At 41.1% G+C, this 20,103-nt stretch overlaps 1 protein-coding gene across 1 annotated transcript in view; it reads right to left on the bottom strand.

Annotated features, from left to right (window-relative positions):
* Positions 1 to 296: 296 nt before the first annotated feature.
* The window catches only part of LOC122548812 (laminin subunit alpha-3-like), a 376,692-nt gene continuing 356,885 nt past the window's right edge, over positions 297 to 20,103 (bottom strand). The window contains exons 76-78 of the mRNA XM_043687604.1: positions 12,948 to 13,038; positions 8,305 to 8,424; positions 297 to 1,672 (exon numbers count right to left, since the gene is read on the bottom strand). Coding sequence (XP_043543539.1) covers positions 1,527 to 1,672; positions 8,305 to 8,424; positions 12,948 to 13,038 — 357 coding nt within the window. The 3' untranslated portion in view covers positions 297 to 1,526. The remainder of the gene's footprint in view (positions 1,673 to 8,304; positions 8,425 to 12,947; positions 13,039 to 20,103) is intronic.

Genomic DNA, 20,103 nt, shown 5'->3' with positions numbered 1-20,103 from the left:
TAACCTAATCCTTTGCCTAGTCTTTGGAATGGTCAACCAGAGGGTATAGGTTAGATTAGATTAGATTAGATTACTTACAGTATGGAAACAGGCCCTTTGGCCCAACAAGTCCACACCGACCCGCCGAAGCGCAACCCACCCAGACCCATTCCCCTACATTTACCTCTTCACCTAACACTACGGGCAATTTGACTTTGCCAATTCACCTAATCTGCACATTTTTGGACTGTGGGAGGAAACCAGAGCACCCAGAGGAAACCCACGCAGACACGGGGAGAATGTGCAAACTCCACACAGAGAGTCGCCTGAGGCGGGAATTGAACCCGGGTCTCTGGCGCTGTGAGGCAGCAGTGCTAACCACTGATGCTCCATCGTTTGAGGAGATTCAAGATGGACTATTAAAAACATTCATTCATGAAATGTGGATGTTGCTGACCAGGCCATCCCTAATTGCCCAGGAGAACATGGTGGTGAGCTGTCTTCTTATATTGCTACAGTGTAGGGATACCATAGTGCTGTTACGATGTGAGTTTCAGGATTCTGACCCATCAACAGCAAAGAGGTCATGATACAGTTCCAAATAAGGATAGTGTGTCTCTTTTTGGTGGTGTTCCCATGTATCTACTACCCTTGACTTTCTATGTGGTGGAGGTTACAGATTTGGAAGGTGCTGTTGCAGGGGTCTTGGGTGAGTTATTATAGTGCACCTTGCAGATTGCACCACTGTGCATTGGTAGTGAAGTAAGTGAATATTGGAGGTGATAAGTGGGAGTTGATGAAATTTTTGGGGATTGAGGAATATGTTGACAGGACAAGACAGTGGAGTTGAGGGAGATCATGCATGATCTTATTGACTGGTGGAGGCGTGGAGAGAAATATGGCCTCATCATGGCCCTTTTTTTTAATCTTATTTTGGTGGATATTTCATTGGACTATCAATGCATACTGCCAGAGATACAAGTCCTGGGTTCCGATCTACTACACTGTTACTCTCAAGACCGCTTCAAGAGTCCGACAGATGCTCACAGGAAGAAATATAATCTGTATTTGTGTCTGCGCCGAACCTTGCCTGTGTTTCCAATCGGATGATGCATGGGGGAAAACATTCCCTTTCCAGAAGATCATTTACTCTCCAAAAACAATTTGAAAGGCTTTTAATAATGATGGTTGAATCATGTTTATTTTAGAAATATGTTTAGCATTTAATTATTCAAGTATGAAAATATAAAATTAGCAGCAAATTTTAGTAATTTATTTGGCCCCACAGTATATAGCACCAATTAGGAATAAAATATTTGCATTGCGTTTCAAAAAGTTAGTGGGTCATTTTTCTTTTAATTGTAAAAATTGCTGTTATGAAAAGCCAAACCATAAATGTGTCAAATTCAGTTGACTGAAATGATAAGAATGCAAAGTCCAAGTTACAATAAATTAATTATTCTGCATTTTGACAGTGGTTTAGTTGTCTATTACAATCAAGTTCAGGAAGATTAAAACATCTTTGTGGTTACAAACAGTAGCTGGATTTACATGACAGGACACCGAGTCACACTAACAGCACCATGAACTGCCACTGCTTTCTTGAATGATACTGGCTTCACGTTGATCACTACTTCCCCCATGCAGCCAATGAATGGATTACGAGTTGGCAAATGAGGTAACTGTACATTATCTGCAAGTACAAAAAGATGAATACATTTTTTAGAATAAAACATAACCATAAAATACAACCTAACAGAATAGAGTATATATATATATGAAGAATATAGGCATAGACTATTTTCTAAATAGGGAGGGAAAGGCTTCAGAAATCTGAATTTCAAAGGGACTAGTTCAGGATCCTCTTAAGGTTAACATACAAATTAATGTCAGTTAGGAAGTCAAATGCAATAGAGTCGTAGAGATGTACAGCACTGAAACAAATCCTTCAGTCCAACTTGACTATGCTGACCAGATATCCCAATCCAATCTAGTCCCACCTGCCAGCAGCCGGCCCATATCCCTCTTAACCTTTCCTATTCATATACCCATCTAGATGCCCTTTAAATGTTGCAAGTGTATTAGCCTCACCACTTCCTCTGGCAGCTCATTCCATAAATGTACCAACCTCTGCGTGAAAACGTTGCCTCTTAGGTCTCTTTTATATCTTTCCCCTCTCACCCTAAACCTATACCCTCTAGTTCTAGACTCCCCCACCCCAGGGAAAAGACTTTGTCAATTTATCCTATCCATTCCCCTCATATTTTATAAACTTCTATAAGGTCACCTCCCCAGCCTCCAACACTCCAGGGAAAACAGCTCTAGCCTATTCAACCTCTCCATATAGCTCAAATCCTCCAACCCTGACAACATCCTTGTAAATCTTTTCTGAACCCTTTCAAGTTTCACAACATCTTTCCGATAGGAAGGAGACCAGAATTGCACGCAATATTCCAACAGTGGCCTAACCAATGTCTTGTACAGCCGCAACATGACCTCCCAACTCCTGTACTCAATACGCTGACCAATAAAGGAAAGCATACCAAACGCCTACCACACTATCCTATCTACACTTTCAAGCAGCTGTGAACCTGCACTCCAAGATCTCTTTGTTCAGCAACACACCTGAGGACCTTACCATTAAGTGTATAAGTCCTGCTAAGATTTGCTTTCCCAAAATGCAGCGCCTCACATTTATCTAAATTAAACTCCATTTGGATACAGAGCTAGCTCAAAGGTAGAAGACAGAGGTTGGTGGTGGAGGGTTGTTTTTCAGACTGGAGGCCTGTGACCAGTGGAGTACCACAAGGATCACTGCTGGATGCTCTACTTTTCGCCATTTATATAAATGATTTGGATGCAAGCATAAGAGGTATAGTTACTAAGTTTGCAGATGACACCAAAATTGGACGTGTAGTGGACTGCGAAGAAGGATATCTCAGATTACAACAGAATCTTGATCAGATGGGCCAATGGGCTGAGAAGTGGCAGATGGAGTATAATTCAGACAAATGCGAGGTGATGTATTTTTGAAAGCAAATCTTAGCAGGACTTATACACTTAATGGTAAGGTCCTAGGGAGTGTTGCTGAACAAAGAGACCTTGGAGTGCAGGTTCATACTCCTTGAAAGTGGAGTCGCAGGGAGATAAGATAATGAAGAAGGCGTTTGGTATGCTTTCCTTTATTGGTCAGAGTACTGAGTACAGGAGTTGGGAGGTCATGTTGCAGCTGTACAGGACATTGGTTAGGCCATTGTTGGAATATTGCGTGCAATTCTGGTCTCCTTCCTATCGGAAAGATGTTGTGAAACTTGAAAGGGTTCAGAAAAGATTTACAAGGATGTTGCCAGGGTTGGAGGATTTGAGCTATATGGAGAGGTTATACAGGCTGGGGCTGTTTTCCCTGGAGCGTCGGAGGCTGAGGGGTCTCCTTATAGAGGTTTACAAAATTATGAGGGACATGGATAGGATAAATAGACAAAGTCTTTTACCCAGGGTGGGAGAGTCCAGAACTAGAGGGTATAGGTTTAGGGTGAGAGGGGAAAGATATAAAAGAGACCTAAGGGGCAACTTTTTCATGCAGAGGGTGGTACTTGTATATAATGAGCTGCCAGAGGAAGTGGTGGAGGCTGGTACAATTGCAATATTTAAAAGGCATTTTGATAGCTATATGAATAGGAAGGGTTTAGAGGGATATGGGCCAGGTGCTGGCAGGTGGGACTAGATTGGGTTGGGATATCTGGTTGATGTGGACGGGTTGGACTGGAGGGTTTTTTTCCCATGCTGTACATCTCTATGACTCTATGCCACTTCTCAGCCCATTGGCCCAACTGATCATGATCGCATTGTAATCTGAGGTATCCTTCTTTGCTGTCCACTGCACCTCAAATTTTGGTGTCATCTGCAAACTTACTAACAATACCTATTATGCTCACATCCAAATCATTTATATAAATGATGAAAAGTAGTGGACCCAGAACCGATCCTTGTGGTCACAGGCCTCCAGTCTGAAAAACAACCCTCCACCCTCTGTCTTCTACCTTTGAACCAGTTCTGTATCCAAATGGCTAGTTCTCCCTGTGTTTCATGAGGTCTAACCTTGCTAACTAGTCTCCTATGGGGAGCTTTGTTGAATGCCTTACTGAAGTCCAGTGTTAGCATTTATTTCAAGAAGACCAGAATACAAGATCAGGGATGTATTGCTGAGGCTGGAGAAGTCTCTGGTCAGACCTCATTTGAAATATTGCAAGCAGTTTTTGACCCTGTATCTAAGGAAAGATGTACTGGCCTTAGAGGGTGTCAAGGGGAAGTTAAGAAGGAAGATACCAGGGATGACAGACTTGTCACACGAGGAACAGTTGAGGACTCTGGGTCTGTACTCAATGGAGTTTGGAAGTAATGGGTTGGAGGGGTGCGGTGGGGGGGGCAGGATCTAATCAAAACTTACAGAATACTGAGAGCCTGGATAGAGTGGACATGGAGAAGACATTTCCACTAGGAGAGACTACGACACAAAGGCACAGCCTTCGAGTGAACAGTCAACGATTTGAACTGAAATGAGGGAGAATTTCTTCAGCCAGAGGGTGGTGAATCTTTGGAACTCATTGCCACAAACAGCTGTGAAGGTCAAGTCATTGAGTGTATTTAAGGAAGAGGTAGATTACAAATTTTGATTAGTAAAGGGAACAAAGGTTGCAGGGAGAATGAAGTTGAGAAATGTATTGGCCATGATTGAATAGAGGAGCAGACTCAATGGGCCAAATGATCTAATTCTGCTCTTCTACCTTATGGTCTTATAATTCACTCAAAACCCCATGTCAAAACTTTAAGACAATATGTACTAAAATATATTAGAAAAATATATTTCCTTATATTATGAAGGGCATTCTTTCTCTTATTTTGTGTGGAATAATGAACCAGAGGGCATTTTACCTAATATTGATCCCTGAACTACAATCAGATTATCTGGTCATTTTCACAATGTTGTTTATAGTGGAGTCCTTATGTATATTTAAGGCTGAGATTGATAGATTCTTGATCTCACTAGGGGAATCCAGGGTTATGGGGAAAAAGGACAGGGAAGTGAACATGAGAAAAGTTGTATCAGCCATAATCCTGTTCAATGGTGAATTAGGCCCAAGGGGCCAAATGGTCTACTCCTGTTCCTATGTCTTATAGTCTTATGGGAGTTTGCTGCATGCAAATTGGCAACCACATTTCTACCGTGGCTACACTTCCAAAGTGCTTAATAGGTTTAGGGTGAGAGGGAAACAAATTAAAAGGGACCTAAGGGGCAGCCTTTCCACGAAGGGCTCATGTATGGAATGAGCTTCCAGAGGAAGTGATGGGGACTGGTACAATTACAGCATTTAAAAGGTATCTGGAGGGGTATATGAATAGAAAGGGTTTAGAGGGATATGGGCCGAGTGCTGGCAAATGGGACTAGATTAGGTTGGGATATTTGGTCAGCATGGACGAGTTGGACTGAAGGGTCTGTTTCCATGCTGTATGTCTCCATGGCTCTATGGCTGGAAATTTTTAGATTGAGGAAAAAGCTATGTAAATGCAATAAATTCCTTGACATCAGTGAAAATATCTTGCTGATGTCCTGTCCCCTTTTTTTGCACATCCTTCAAACCACATCACATTCTCCAGATTAAGAAGGGTCACTCTAAAGTAAATTGCTCATTGAAGTACTAATTACCTGGTTGCATCATATGCCCTTCTGTGAGTTCAATAATCGCAACACATTGGCATTGGGTTGTGAAGTTGTCTTATAGCACTTAGAAGTTGTTGTGATAGGATGGAGGAAGCATAAAGAATGAAGATAACCCTTTTTCATGTTGGGGGTGCTGGTGCAATTTAAGTTTCCTACACTCTCAGTTCACTATATACAAATAGAACATAGGACTTAGGAGAGAGAGTAGACCATTCAGCCCCTGAACCTCATCTGCCATTCCATTAAATCAGGGCTGATTCTTTGTAGTCTAAGATTACAAAGAGTTCTTGATCAATTGGGATAATGAGCTGAGGAGTGGCAGATGGAGTTTAATTTGGATAAATGCGAGGTATTGCATTTTGATAAAACAAAGGCAGGACTTATACAATTAATGGTAAGGCCCTGGGTAGTATCGTAGAACAGAGAGATTTAGGTGCATAATTCTTTGAAATTTGTGCCACAGGTAGACAGGGTAGTTAAGAATGCATTTAGGACGCTTGCCTTCATTGCCTAGACCTTTGAGTCTAGGAGTTGAAGTTTATCAGGACACTGGTGAGGCCACTTCTGGAGTACTGTGTGCTGTTCTGGTTACCCTGCTATAAGATATAATTAAATTGGAGAGGGTTCAGAAAAGATTTAGCAGGATGTTGCCGGTAATAGAGGGTTTAGTTATAAAAGTAGGCTAGAGGCTGGATTTTTTTTAACTGGAGCGTAGGAGGTTGAGCGTATAGAGGTTTATAAAATGATGAGGGCACAGTTAAAGTGAATAGCAAGTGTCTTTTCCCTAGGGCGAGAGGGTTCAAACTAGGGGGCATATTTTTAAGACAAGAGGAGAAAGTTTTGAGGGACAACTTTATACATGGAGAGTGGTTCATGTGTGTATTGAACGTCCTGAGGAAGTGGTGGATGCAGGTACAATTACAACACTTAAAAGACATTTGCATAAGTACATGAATAGGAAAATGTTGGGTGGGATATGGGCCAAATGCAGGCAGCTGAGATTAGTTTAGTTTGGGAACATGGGCATCGTAGACCAAAAGGTCTGTTTCCATGCTTATGATTTTATGACTCAATGACTCTGAACTCCAATTTCCATAATCCTTGACTCCTTTGTCGATTAAAAATGCATCAAATCAGCTTTGAATACACTCAACGACTAACCTCTGCTGCACAGTTAAACAGCCTTCAGAAGAGAAATTCTCCTCATCAGTCTTTAAAGTGAGACCTTTTATCCTTAAACTGTTTATCCTTAGTTCTAGAGTATCCGACAGAGGGAGAGATCTTTCAGGAACTACCTTGTGAAGTCCCATCAGGATCTTTTATGTTTCAATAAGATTACCTTTCAGTCTCATTAACTTCAAAAGATATCAACTGTTAAATCTTTCTTCGTCCCAGGAATAGTTAGTGAACCTTCTCTGAACTGCTTTCAATGTCATTATATCAACTGAATTCCAGATGTGATATCAAGGTTTTGTACAGATGCAGTATTTCCTAACTCTTATCTCTTTCACATCCAGGCATGCTTTCATGTACCACTGAAAGTCTTTTTTCCACCATTAAATCACCCGTGTTAATTTTTCCCTGAATCCTCCATCATTAAATCACTTGTGTTTCTACTTCAATTATCAATTTATAGGCAAAGTCCATCAGGGACAGTGCATTGACAACAAAAGTGAGGGAAGGGTGGGAAGAAGGGGAGGAAACTAATCAAAATGGAGTTGGAGGGGGGAAATATGGCATTCCATCAGCCGCTGCGGTGCCCACCTCTCTCTCTGAAAGCTTCGAGAATGTTGGTATGGTGTAGTTACAGAAGAGGGGAAGATAGTCAGTAACTACAACCCCCTCCACAACCTGCTGCTTGGAACTGTTTGATGGCCATTTTGGCCAGGCCCAGGAGTAGACCCAGTGGGAAGTGCTCCAACTTGCACCCCCCCCTTCCATATCAGAGATCAGGAGCATGGTGCTGAAGTGCAACCAAAAACACAACAAAAGGTTTCTCAAATAACTAAAAATGGGGTGCAAACATCCACAAACATTGTCAACAGTCTCCACAATACCATGACTCTTTTATTCTATTCCCATTGTAATATTGAGAATTGACAAATAAACCAACGAATTAGACATTTTAGCTCAAAGACTCAATTTGTTTACTATAATCTAATACTTTCTAGGTAGCTCAAACATTCCATCATGCCATGTACAGAAAGCTCCATGATCAAATGCACTCAATCATCCCCTGCAAGGCACTGCCTATTTTAATGTGAACAATTGTAGGAAGTGCTTCAAAGAAAACAACATTTAATCATGGATACATTATTTTGAATATATAGGGCAAACGAGCCATTCAACCTATTGGGTCTGTACTGACATTTATACTTATTACAAATCTCTTCCCATGCAATCTGTCTTATGGTATCACATTTTGTTGGATAACATTTCTGGGAAGTGACTTGGGATGCTTTTTGATTTTAAAGGCACAATATAAATGTACTTACACATATGCCATTACGTGAACTAACAATTATATGTTCAGGTGAGATGAACAGGTGCAATGACCAGGGCAAATCTCAAAATAATGAATTTTCTCTTTACAACAAGCTTCTTACCTGGGATGCCACCAACGTAGAGAGGGTCGGCAGTATCAGTGGAAAGTGAAGCAGCAGGTCCTACAACATGGTCACGTTCTGTGTCCACATCAAGTTGCACCACATTATTTCTTTTAATTACTGTGTTAGAATATAAAACAAAGAACAATAATTACACTTCAGAAAGTACTTCTTTGGATGTAAAACATAGGCAACTAAAACTGAGATTCAAAGTGCCTTTTGTTGGGTGAGGGTTTGGAGTTCTGGAACCAAGGCAGGTAAGCAGGTCAGATATGTATCGTCCATGATGTATTTAAATGGTGGAACAGGTTAATTTGTTTCCTTCTCTTCCTGTTTGCTTTAAGCACTTTGACACTTGGGTGAAGCATGAATTCAAATTTTCTTTCATGTATTTGATACAGCTGTGAACATTTGGACATATGCTAATTTTTAATTATCATTGCAAATAACAATTAATATTTGTTCAATGTCCTCAGCCAATGTTGGTCCCTGAACCAACAATACCATAACAGATTATCTGGGCAATATGGTCATCTGTTTGAGAGAGATTACTATGCACCAATTTGTTGATGTGGTTTCCTACCTTACTTCAAAAATACTTAGTTGGAAGTAAACCATTTTGTAATATACAATCCCTACAGTGCAAAAAGAGGCCGTGTGGCTCATCGATCTGCATCGATTTTCCACCCAGACCCCAGCCCTATTCCATAACCCTATATTTACTGTAGCCAATCCTTCTAACCTGCACATATTTGGACTGTGGGAGGAAACCAGAGCATCTAGTGGAAACCCATGCAGACACAGGGAGAACATGCAAACTCCTGACAGATAATCACCCAAAGTGGAATCAAACTTGGGTCCCTGGCACTGTGAGGCAGCAATGGTAACCACTGAGCTACCATAATGATGTAGAATCACTGGATTCAAAACATTAACTCTGCTTTCTTCGTACAAATGGTGTCAGGCCTACTCCAGCATCTGCAGTTCTTTGTTTTATTGTATTAGAATATTTTGCAGTTTGAGAGACTCTAAATGAATACAAGTCTGTGTTTTTGTCTGCCTCACACTTTTCTGACAAGGAAACGGTCAGATTGGGAGTTAGATATTGGAAATGTGCAGAAGTAACATGTTGTCATGGGTAACTTTAACTTTTCTAATATTTATTGGAATCTCCTTGGTTCAAATTGTTTGGATGGATCAATTTTATAGACCAACTAGAGAGGAGGCCATATTGGATTTGGTGCTTGGTAACAAACCATGCCAGGTGTCAGATCTCTCAATGGGAGAGCATTTCGGTGATAGTGATCACAACTCCCTGACCTTTATTATAGTCATGGAGAGGGATAGGAGCAGACGGTATGGGAAAGTGTTTAATTAGAGGAGGGGGAATTACAATGCTATTAGGCAGGAACTGGGGTGCCTAAATTGGGAACAGATATTCTCAGGGAAATGCACAACAGAAATGTGGAAGTTGTATGGGGAACAATTGCTGATAGTGCTGGACAGATTTGTCCCACTGGGGCAAGAGATGGTAGGTTGAAAGAATCTTGGATGGGGTGTGGAATATCTCATCAAGAGGAAGGAGGAAGCTTACTTAAGGTTCAGGAGGCAACGGTCAGACAGGGCTGTAGAGAGTTACAAGGTAGCCAGGAAGGAACTGAAGAATGGATTTAGGTGAGCTGAAAGGGGATATGAAAAAGCTTTAACAGGGAGGATTAAGGAAGACCCGAAGGCAGTCTGCAATTATGTGAGGAACAAGAGGATGGCCAGAGTGAGGGTAGGGCCGATCAGGGATAGTGGAGGGAACTTGTACCTGGAGTCTTAGGAGGTAGGGGAGGTCCTTAATGAATACTTTGCTTCAGTATTCACTACTGAGAGGGACCTTGATATTACTGAGGACAGTGTGAAACAAACTGATATGCTTGAATAGGTTGATGTTAAGAAGGAGGATGTGCTGAAAATTTTGAAAATCATAAGGATAGATAAATCCCCTGTGTCAGATGGGATATACCCTAGGTTTCTACAGCAACTGAGGGAAGAGATTGCTGCGTGTTTGGTGAAGATCTTTGTGTCCTCATTATCCACTGAAGTAGTGCCAGATGGTTGGAGGGTGGCAAGTGTTATTCCCTTGTTCAAGAAAGGTAATAAGGATAATCCTGACAATTACAGACCAGTCGGTCTCATGTTTGTGGTGGGTGAAGTGTTGAAGAGGATTCTGAGAGACACGATTAATGGATACTTGGAAAACCATAGTTTGATTAGACATAGTCAGCATGGCTTTATGAGGAGCAGGTCATGCCTCACAAAACTTATTGAATTCTTTGAGGGTGTGACAAAGCACACTGATGAAGGTACAGCTGTGGTTATGCTGTACATGGATATTAGCAAGGCGTTTGATAAGGTTCTCCATGGTAGGGGTATTCAGATGGTAAGGAGGCATGGGATACAGGAAAATCTGGATGTCTGGATACAGAATTGGCTGGCCCATAGAAGACAGAGGGTAGAGGTTGATGGAAAGTATTTAGCCTGGAGCTTGGTGACCAGTGGTGATCCGCAGGGATCTGTTCTGGGACCTCTGCTCTTTGTGGTTTTTATAAATGACTTAGATGCGGAAGTGGAGGGGTGGGTTAGTAAATTTGCTGATAACATGAAGGTTAGTGGAGTGGTACATAGTGTGGAGAGCTGTTGTAGGTTGCAACAGGACACTGACAAGATGCACAATAGGCTGATAAGTGGCAGATTGAGTTAACCTGGAAAAGTGTGAAGTGATTCATTTTGAAAGGTTGAATTTGAATGCAGAATATGAAGTAAAGGCAAGATTCTTGGAGTGTGGAGGAACAGAGGGATCTTGGGGTCCATGTCCATAGATCCCTCAAAGTTACCACCCAAGTTTACAGGTTTGTTAAGAAGCCGTATGGTGTGTTGGCTTTCATTAGCAGGGGGGATTGAGTTTAAGAGCCACAAGGTTATGCTGCATCTCTGTAGAGCCCTAGTTAGACCACACTTTGTATATTGTGTTCAGTTCTGATCGCCTCATTATATGAAGGATATGGAAGCTTTAGAGAGGATGCAGAGGAGATTTACCAAGATGCTGCCAGGACTGGAGGGCATGTCTTATGAAGAAAGGTTGAGGGAGCTAGGGCTTTTCTTATTGGATCAAAGTAGGATGAGAGCTGACTTGATAGAGTTGTACGAGATGATAAGCGGCATCGATAGAGTAGATAGCCAGAGACTTTTACCCAGGATGGAAATGGCTATCACGAGGGGGCATAATTTTAATGTGATTGGAGGAAGGTTTAGGGGAGATGTCAGAGGTAGGTTCATTACACAGAGTGTGGTGGGTGTGTGGAATGCACAGCCAGCAGTGGTAGTAGAGTCAGATACATTAGGGGCATTTAAGCGACTCTTGGATAGGCACATAGAAGATAGTACAATGAAGGGGATGTAGGTTAGTCTGATCTTAGAGTAGGATAAAAGGTGGGCGCAATATCAAGGGCTGAAGGGCCTGTACTGTGCTGTACTGTTCTATGATTTATAATAACAATAAAAAGAAACAACAGAAATGTATTGTCATCTGGGTATTTAAAAATGTGAGAGATTTTCCATGTGGAAAACACACAGAAACGTTATTGCTACCAATGTTATTGCGAAGGGAGTTTGCTGGTTCAAAATCCTGCAACTCCCATCCTAACAGCACCTTGAATGTCCCTAAACCCCAAAGGCTGCAACGATTCAAGACGACTTCAACAGGACAGTTAACAATGGGCACTAAATGCTTGAAACTTTATTGCTGGAACAGCACAGCAGGTCAGGCAGCATCGGACAGTTAGCAATGGGCACTAAATGCTTGCCCAGCCAATGATGCCCTCATCATGCAAACAAATTTAAAGAATAAGTATTCCTAAATATTTACTTTTGTTATTTTAGATTGATGACCAAACAAAATCTTATGTTTCTATAAATCTGTTCCATGCTTTTATTTGCAATTTTGAGGAGAGAAGTGTTTGCGGAACTGAGATAAATATTTGCAGAAAGTAAACGTTTTCTCATAGTATGACAGGGCGGCGCAACATCGAGGGCCGAAAGGCCTGTACTGCGCTGTAATGTTCTATGTTCTGTGTAAAATGGTACAGCACAGAAGGGGTCCCATTATGACACCCATCATGCCTGTGCCAAGTCAATATTGGAACCAACCAATAATCCCACTGACCATGTCAAAGAAATCTTAGATTCTAGAGAAATCCTGGTGATTCCAAGATGATTGGAAACTGTGCCTCACATCCTCACCTAACTCCAGCTTCAAGGCACAAATTTCACCTCACTTCTTCTCCAACTTTGATTCTTCTATCTCCCAATAAACAATGACAATAAAGGATATTCTATGTTATTCTATTTCATCATCATTGAATTCCACCTGAACTGATCCTCTGAAATCTGCTGCTGCCAAACCTGTCAGATCCCTAGTGAATGTACTGCTCGATAATGGATATGTTTTCAGTCTTATATAATAAATATTGATATTTTAAAAAGTGCTTCCAATCAACGTTGCAGTAGATCTGCCATTTTATTCTGAACTTGTCTGTATTTAAAATATTTCCTGGTTGCTTTATTCAGCGCTGTGAATTAAAGTGAAGGATACTCACCTACTATTCTGTGCCACTGTCCATCACACAGTGACTGAGGTGTGACCGATGTGTTGAAATCACCAGCTCCATTGTTTACATGGACAGTAACCTGAAAATAGAAATTTTAAAATGCTTTGTTAATTTTTCAAGAAAACTAACCTTTGTTTTCTGCACGTTGAAAGCATTGCAAGAAAGTAGTTTTGTTTAGCTCAGAGTTACATTCCAGTAGAGCAAAAACCCAGAGCAGTTGTGGGACTAGATCACACACAAGTCCAAACTGTGTAAAGAAAACAGGTTTCCATCCAAACTCTTCACATCAGATGTCAACCAGGACATTGTCCACCTTGTCAATTTGATGTAGAAGTTCCTACATCACAGTTACAAGGAGGAGCTGGGGAGTTCTCCCTGTTACATATATTCTTCAATTAACACCACAGAAAAGAATTATCTATTCAAAGCTATTTGTGGGATCTGGCTCTGGGAAAACTGGCTGCCATGTGTCCTACACTACAACAGTAGAAGCACTCATTTTGCTGATATATAGCACTGGCATAGCTTGCGTTTGCAAAAGTGTTGTGTTAATGCAAGTCTTTCTTCCAATAACCAGTTTTTGTCATTACAATGCAACAGCTTCATGGTCACTTTTTTGGTTCTAGTTTTTTGTTAATTCTAAATTTTTAACTTATTCTTTGAACACTGTAACGTAATGCAACTACTTTTTAAATTCCTCTTTTGTATCTAAGATTTGTATCTAGGTACTTGTACCTAAGATAGTGCCATTAGAGGCAGCTATTGTAAAAACTTTTCATTGTACTCCTGTACTTGAGTACACATGACAATAAAGGATATTCTAATTTTAGATTATCAACCTTTTCTCATGTCCTTAACCAAAATCTACACACCAGATCTTGTCATCACACAGATGTTACCACACCCATCTCCCAATGTCAGCTACCAACTAGAAAGCTTGATTCCCTCAGGTTGACCTTTCATTCCTTATCTGTGCAAGTGTTGTTCTCTCTCTAGGCTTCATTTCCAATCTATTGTTTACTCATTTCCCCTCCCCTACTCCACCTTCAGCATATATGTCAACCTTTTCCTAGCTGCAGTCAGTCCTGAAGGTGGTCACGGGACCTGAAATATTAACTCTGTTTTCTCTCCACAGATGCTGCCAGACCTGCTGAGCTTTCCCAGCAATTTCTGTTTTTGCAAGGATTTTGTTCGTTCCTGAAATAGAAATTGCAGGGAGCCCACATGCGTGCTCAAGCTTGATATCTATCGGTGTTCTGACCACTGAGCGTTGCATTCTCCATCACGTCGAATTAAAGATAACATTAAGAGGGCCAAGATAACAACACTAATAATTGTGCTGTTCAGCAAAAAACAAACATTTTGAGAAATGAGAAGTAAAGCTGAAGTATTTTAAATAATAAGTAAACCAGCCATGATTCGGTTGCTATTTTATCACTAACCCAAACATTCATTGCTACTCTTTCACAATAATTTTATATGTATCTACAAAACAAGTCTCAAGAGTGAAACATATTAATTAATGCTTCTTCAAAGTCTTGAAAATGTTTAATAAACTGTACAAAGGCAATGAAGCAATTTAATGAGGTTAGCAGCCTGTGATTGATAGTTGGTTGTCAAGAATAATGAGCTTATGTCTCAGCAATGGGGATGGAAGGAATTTAATTACATGTACAAGCGAAAGGCAAAGTAAGCATGCACCATTATTCTGTCATTAGTGTTCTACAATTGAAAGATTATTTAAGTCAATGTAAGAGTACTTACAGGAATAATAGATTATTATGGATATTATAGATAATTATATATATATGTATCCAACTCATTGGCTGACACAACAGCGTTACTATTCACCCTGTTAAATCTCATTATTTGGGCACTTCCACATATTTGGGAGAGGCCATTGATGCACCGCATCTCAGCAAGTTTCAGTGTGGTGTAACCATCTTCATCATTATTTTCTTCTCTTCCAGTGATATATAACAGACCTATTATAATTGCTTATTCTTTAGATAAGGGAGCTTCCCTTTTGTTGCTGTCAGACGATTAACATTTCAACAATGTAAATAAATTTTGAGACTCAATCCCTCTGCCTTTACATTTCAGAGTTGTTTTTCTTCATGCAATGGGCTTTCAGAATATCAAGTATTGGCAGTGAAGTTTAGATCAGAGTGGTGCTGGATAAGCACAGCAGGTCAGGCAGCATCTGATGAGCAGGAAAATCGAAATTTCGGGCAAAAGCCCTTCATTAGGATGCTGCCTGACCTGTTGTGCTTATCCAGCACCACTCTGATCTAACTCTGGTTGCCAGCATCTGCAGTCCTCACTTTTGCCTTGGCAGTGAAGTGACAGCCTAGATTTTTGCTCAAGTCTCCAGCAGAGTGCTTAAAGCCATAGTTCATGCATGAAAGCTCCACATACTGCACCAAGTGGATATCATGTGTAACATCACAAGTAACTAAGCAATTATAAAAATTATTAAGAATATAAGGGCTGATCTAATCACATTGGCTTTGATAGTCTCTTGCACGTTCTTCAAATTGACAATATTCTGCAAGGTTATTTCAGTTCTTTGCAACTTTTCCTGCTCATCAAAAAGACTGCAATTATTTATAGACAAAGTAAAAAGCAAGCATTAAAACTCATCAGAGCTTTTTTCTAGACAATAATGTTTTGTGTATGGCCTGATGGTAAATAATTGATGCAGGCATTAGAAAGTAATTGAAAGGAAGCAATCCTGGAGCAATGAACAATTCCCTTTTGTTCACCAAAGTCCTGACAGTCTCATGGCTTTTCAGTCCGACTGAGTGGTGGAAAAATGGTTCTAATTTGGAAATTGGTGATTAGTCTTGATTTTATTGTGGGTAAGACCAAAGTAATGAGCTCAGAAAATTAACTTCTGGCTACAGTAGAGATGACTGAACAATTCACCTGACAAAATAAATTATTAGAATCCTTTCAGAAGGTTTTGAAAAATATACATAAAGGTGAAGCAGTAGATCTTATATGTTTGGATTTTAGGAAGGAGTTTGATAAGGCACCACACCATAGGCTATTTAATAAGAGTCCATGGTGCTGGAGATAGCACATTAGCATGGATACACGATAGGCTAACTGATAGAAGGCAGAGTTGGGATAAGGGGTGCATTTTCAGGATGGCAGCCTATTCAAAGTTTGTGAGGTTGGCAGCCTGTAACTAGTGGAATGCCACAGTGATCAATGCTGAGGCCATTAATTATTTGGAGGAGAAAAGTGAATGTTCTTTAGCCAAGTTTGTGGATGACACAAAAATAGGTGGGAAGGTAAATGGTGAGGATGACACAAACAGCCTGCAAAGGAATATAGACAGGTTAAGTGAGGTAAAAACTTGGATCTTAGATTAGATTAGATTAGATTAGATTACATTACAGTGTGGAAACAGGCCCTTCGGCCCAACAAGTCCACACCGACCCGTCAAAGCGCAACCCACCCATACCCCTACATTTACCCATTACCCAACACTACGGGCAATTTAACATGGTCAATTCACCTGACCTGCACATCTTTGGATTGTGGGAGGAAACCGGAGCACTCGGAGGAAACCCACGCAGACACGGGGAGAATGTGCAAACTCCACACAGTCAGTCGCCTGAGGTGGGAATTGAACCCGGGTCTCAGGCGCTGTGAGGCAGCAGTGCTAACCACTGTGCCACCGTGCCGCCCACACATCTTAAAATACCATGTGGGAAAATGTGAGGTCATACAATTTGGCAAGAAAAATGGAGGAGCTGAACATTATTCCAATGGAGAAAGACTGCAGGAAACTATAGAACAGAGGGATTTGGGAGTCCTGAATCACAAAAAGTTAACTTATCCAAGTTCAATGGATAATAAGAAGGCAAATGAATTGTTGGTCTTTACTTCAAAGGGAATGGAGTGTAAAACTGGGAGGTTTTACTAAAACTGTACAATGTACTAGTCAGACAATGGTTGGAATTCTATGAACAGTTTTGGGCCCTTTATCTAAGGAAAGATAGACTGGCATTGGGGACAATCAAAGAAGGTTGACTAGGCTAATTCCAGGTATGGAGGTGAGGTTGTTTAGATTGAGCCTGTACTCATTGGAATTTACAGGAATTTCTTAGGGGACTTGACAGGGTAAATGTGGAAAAGCTGCTCCCCCTTGTGAGGAAGTCTAGGACCAGTGGGCAGAATCTCAGAATAAGGGGTTTCCAATTTAATACAGAGATGAGGAAGAATTTCTTCTCTCAGAAGGGAATGAATTTGTGGAATTCTTTATCGCAGAGAGCTGTGGAAGTTGGGTCATTAAATATATTCAAGGCCAAAACAGACAGGTTTTTAGAGAATCAAGGGCCAAATGGAGAAGGCAGAAAATGGAGTTGGGAATTATTACATCAGCCATTATCTCATTGAATGGTAGAACAGAATTGATGGCTGAATGGTCTAATTCTGCTTCTACATCTTCAGATCTAATCACACCTGGAGATCAATAAAGAAAGGAAAGATAGATTTTGAATGCAAATTAGCACAGAATATAAAAACAGTTGGGAAAAGTTTTTATAAATATATAAAATGGAAAGGGTGGCTAAAGTGGAGTAAATCCCTTGCAGGATGAGAAAGGGGAATTAATATTGGGTAATTCTGAGATGGCTGGGGTCTTGAATAACTATTTTGTATCAGTCTTCACAGTGGATGATGTGTCTAACATGCCAAAGAATGATGTTAAGGATATGATGGGAGGTGAGGACCTCAATTCAATTGTTATCACTAAAGGTCATGATTTGGAGATGCCGACGTTGAACTGGGGTGTACAAAGTTAAAAATCACACAACACCAGGTTATAGTCTAACAGGTTTAATTGCTAGTGTGCTTCCAATTAAACCTGTTGAACTATAACCTGGTATTGTGTGATTTTTAACTTTATCACTAAAGGAGTAGTGTTGAGTAAACTTGAGAGTCTAAAGGTAGATAAGTCCCCTGGTCCTGATGGACTGCAACCCAGGGTGCTGAAAGAAATGGCGGAAGTTATAGCAGATGCATTAGTGGTAATTTACCAAAATTCACGGGATTCTGGGCAGGCCCTGGCAGACTGGAAAACCATGAATGTCATGCCGCTGAGTAAAAAAAAGGTGTAGGCAAAAGGCAGGTAACTATAGGCCAGTTAGTTTAACATTTGTAGCAGGAAAATGCTGGAGGCTTTCTTTAAAGAAGAAATAGTGAGACATCTGGATGGAGAAGTGGTAGATAGAGTTTAATTCAGGTAAATGAGAGATGCTGCATTTTGGGAAAGCAAATCTTAGCAGGACATATACACTTAATGGTAAGGTCCTAGGGAGTGTTGCTAAACAAAGAGGCCTTGGAGTGCAGAATCATAGCTCCTTGAAAGTGGAGTCGCAGGGAGGTAAGATAATGAAGAAGGCATTTAGTATGCTTTCCTTTATTGGTCAGAGTATTGAGTACAGGAGTTGGGAGGTCATGTTGCGGCTGTACAGGACATTGGTTAGGCCACTGTTGGAATATTGCATGCAATTCTGGTCTCCTTCCTATTGGAAAGATGTTGTGAAACTTGAAAGGGTTCAGAAAAGATTTACATGTATGTTGCCAGGGTTGGAGGATTTGAGCGATAGGAACAGGCTGAACAGGCTGAGGCTGTTTTTCCTGGAGCGACAGTGGCTGAGAGGTGACCTTACGGAGGTTTACAAAATTATGAGAGGCATGGATCAGGTAAATAGGCAAAGTCTTTTCCCTGGGGTAGGGGAGTCCAGAACTAGAGGGCATAATTTAGGGTGAGAGGGGAACGATATAAAAGAGACCCAAGGGGCAATTTTTTCATGCAGAGGGTGGTACGTGTATGGAATGAGCTGCCAGAGGGAGGGTTGGAGGCTGGTACAATTGCAACATTTAAAAGGCAGTTGGATGGGTATATGAATAGGAAGGGTTTGGAGGGATATGGGCCGGGTGCTGGCAGGTGGGACTAGATTGGGTTGGGATATCTGGTCGGCATGAACGAGTTGGACCGAAGGGTCTGTTTCCATGCTGTACATCTCTAGACTCTATGAAAGGGTTCCATCAGGCAGACGCAGCATGTATTTAGGAAGGGAAGGTCATGTTTGACAAACTGACTGGAGACGTTTGAGGATGTAACAAGCGTAGTGAATGGAGGGGAACAGGTGAATGTTGTATACTTGATTTCCAGAAGGCGTTCAATAAGGTGCTGCATAAAAGACTCATCCATAAGATAAGAAAGCATGGAGTTGCGGGAATGTACTAGCATGAATAAAGGACTAGTTAACCAATAGGAAGCAGAGAGTTGGGATAAATGGGTGTTTCTCTGGTTGGAGATCAGTGGTAAGCAGGGTGCCGTAAGGGTTGATGCTGGGCCTGCAACTGTTCTTTAGAAATATGATTTGGAAGAGGACACCAAGTGTAACATATCCACATTTGCTGATGACACTAAAATGAGTGGAAAGGCAAACTGTGCAGAAAGATTTAGATAGGTTAAGTGAATGGGCAAGGGTCTAGTAGATGGAGTACAATGTTGGTAAATGGGAGGTTATCCACTTTTGAAGTAAAAATAGTAGGTCAGAGTATTATTTAAATGGTGAAAGATTGCAGCATGCTGTTGTATAGAGGGACTTAGGGGTGCTTGTACAGGAATCACTAAAAATTGATTTGCAGGTGCAACAGATAATCAGGAAGGCAAACAGAACATTGGTTTTCATTGCTAGAGGGATTGAATTTAAGAGCAGGGAGGTTCTGCTGCAATTATACAAGGTGTTGATGAGGCTGCACCTGGAGTATTGTGTGCAGTTCTGGTCTCCCTACTTGAGGAAGAATCTCCTGGCCTTGGAGGCGGTGCAGAGAAGGTTCACCTGGTTGATTCCGGAGATGAGGGGGCTACGCTATCAGGAGAGGTTGAGTCGCGTGGGACTGTACTCGCTAGAATTTAGAGGAGTGAGAGGGGATCTTTTAGAAACATAATGAAAGGGATAGATAAGATAGAGGCAGGCAAGCTGTTTCTGCTGGTGGGTGAGACTAGGACTAGGGAACATGGCCTCAAGGTTAGGGGGAGTAGATTTAGGACAGAGATGAGGAGGAACTGCTTTTCCCAGAGATTAGTGAATCTATGGAATTCTCTGTCCAAGGA

Source organism: Chiloscyllium plagiosum, chromosome 4 (genome assembly GCF_004010195.1).
Source record: "Chiloscyllium plagiosum isolate BGI_BamShark_2017 chromosome 4, ASM401019v2, whole genome shotgun sequence".
Classification (NCBI taxonomy): Eukaryota; Metazoa; Chordata; class Chondrichthyes; order Orectolobiformes; family Hemiscylliidae; genus Chiloscyllium; species Chiloscyllium plagiosum.
Note: the sequence above shows the minus strand (reverse complement) of the source record. Positions and strands in the feature narration are given on the sequence as shown.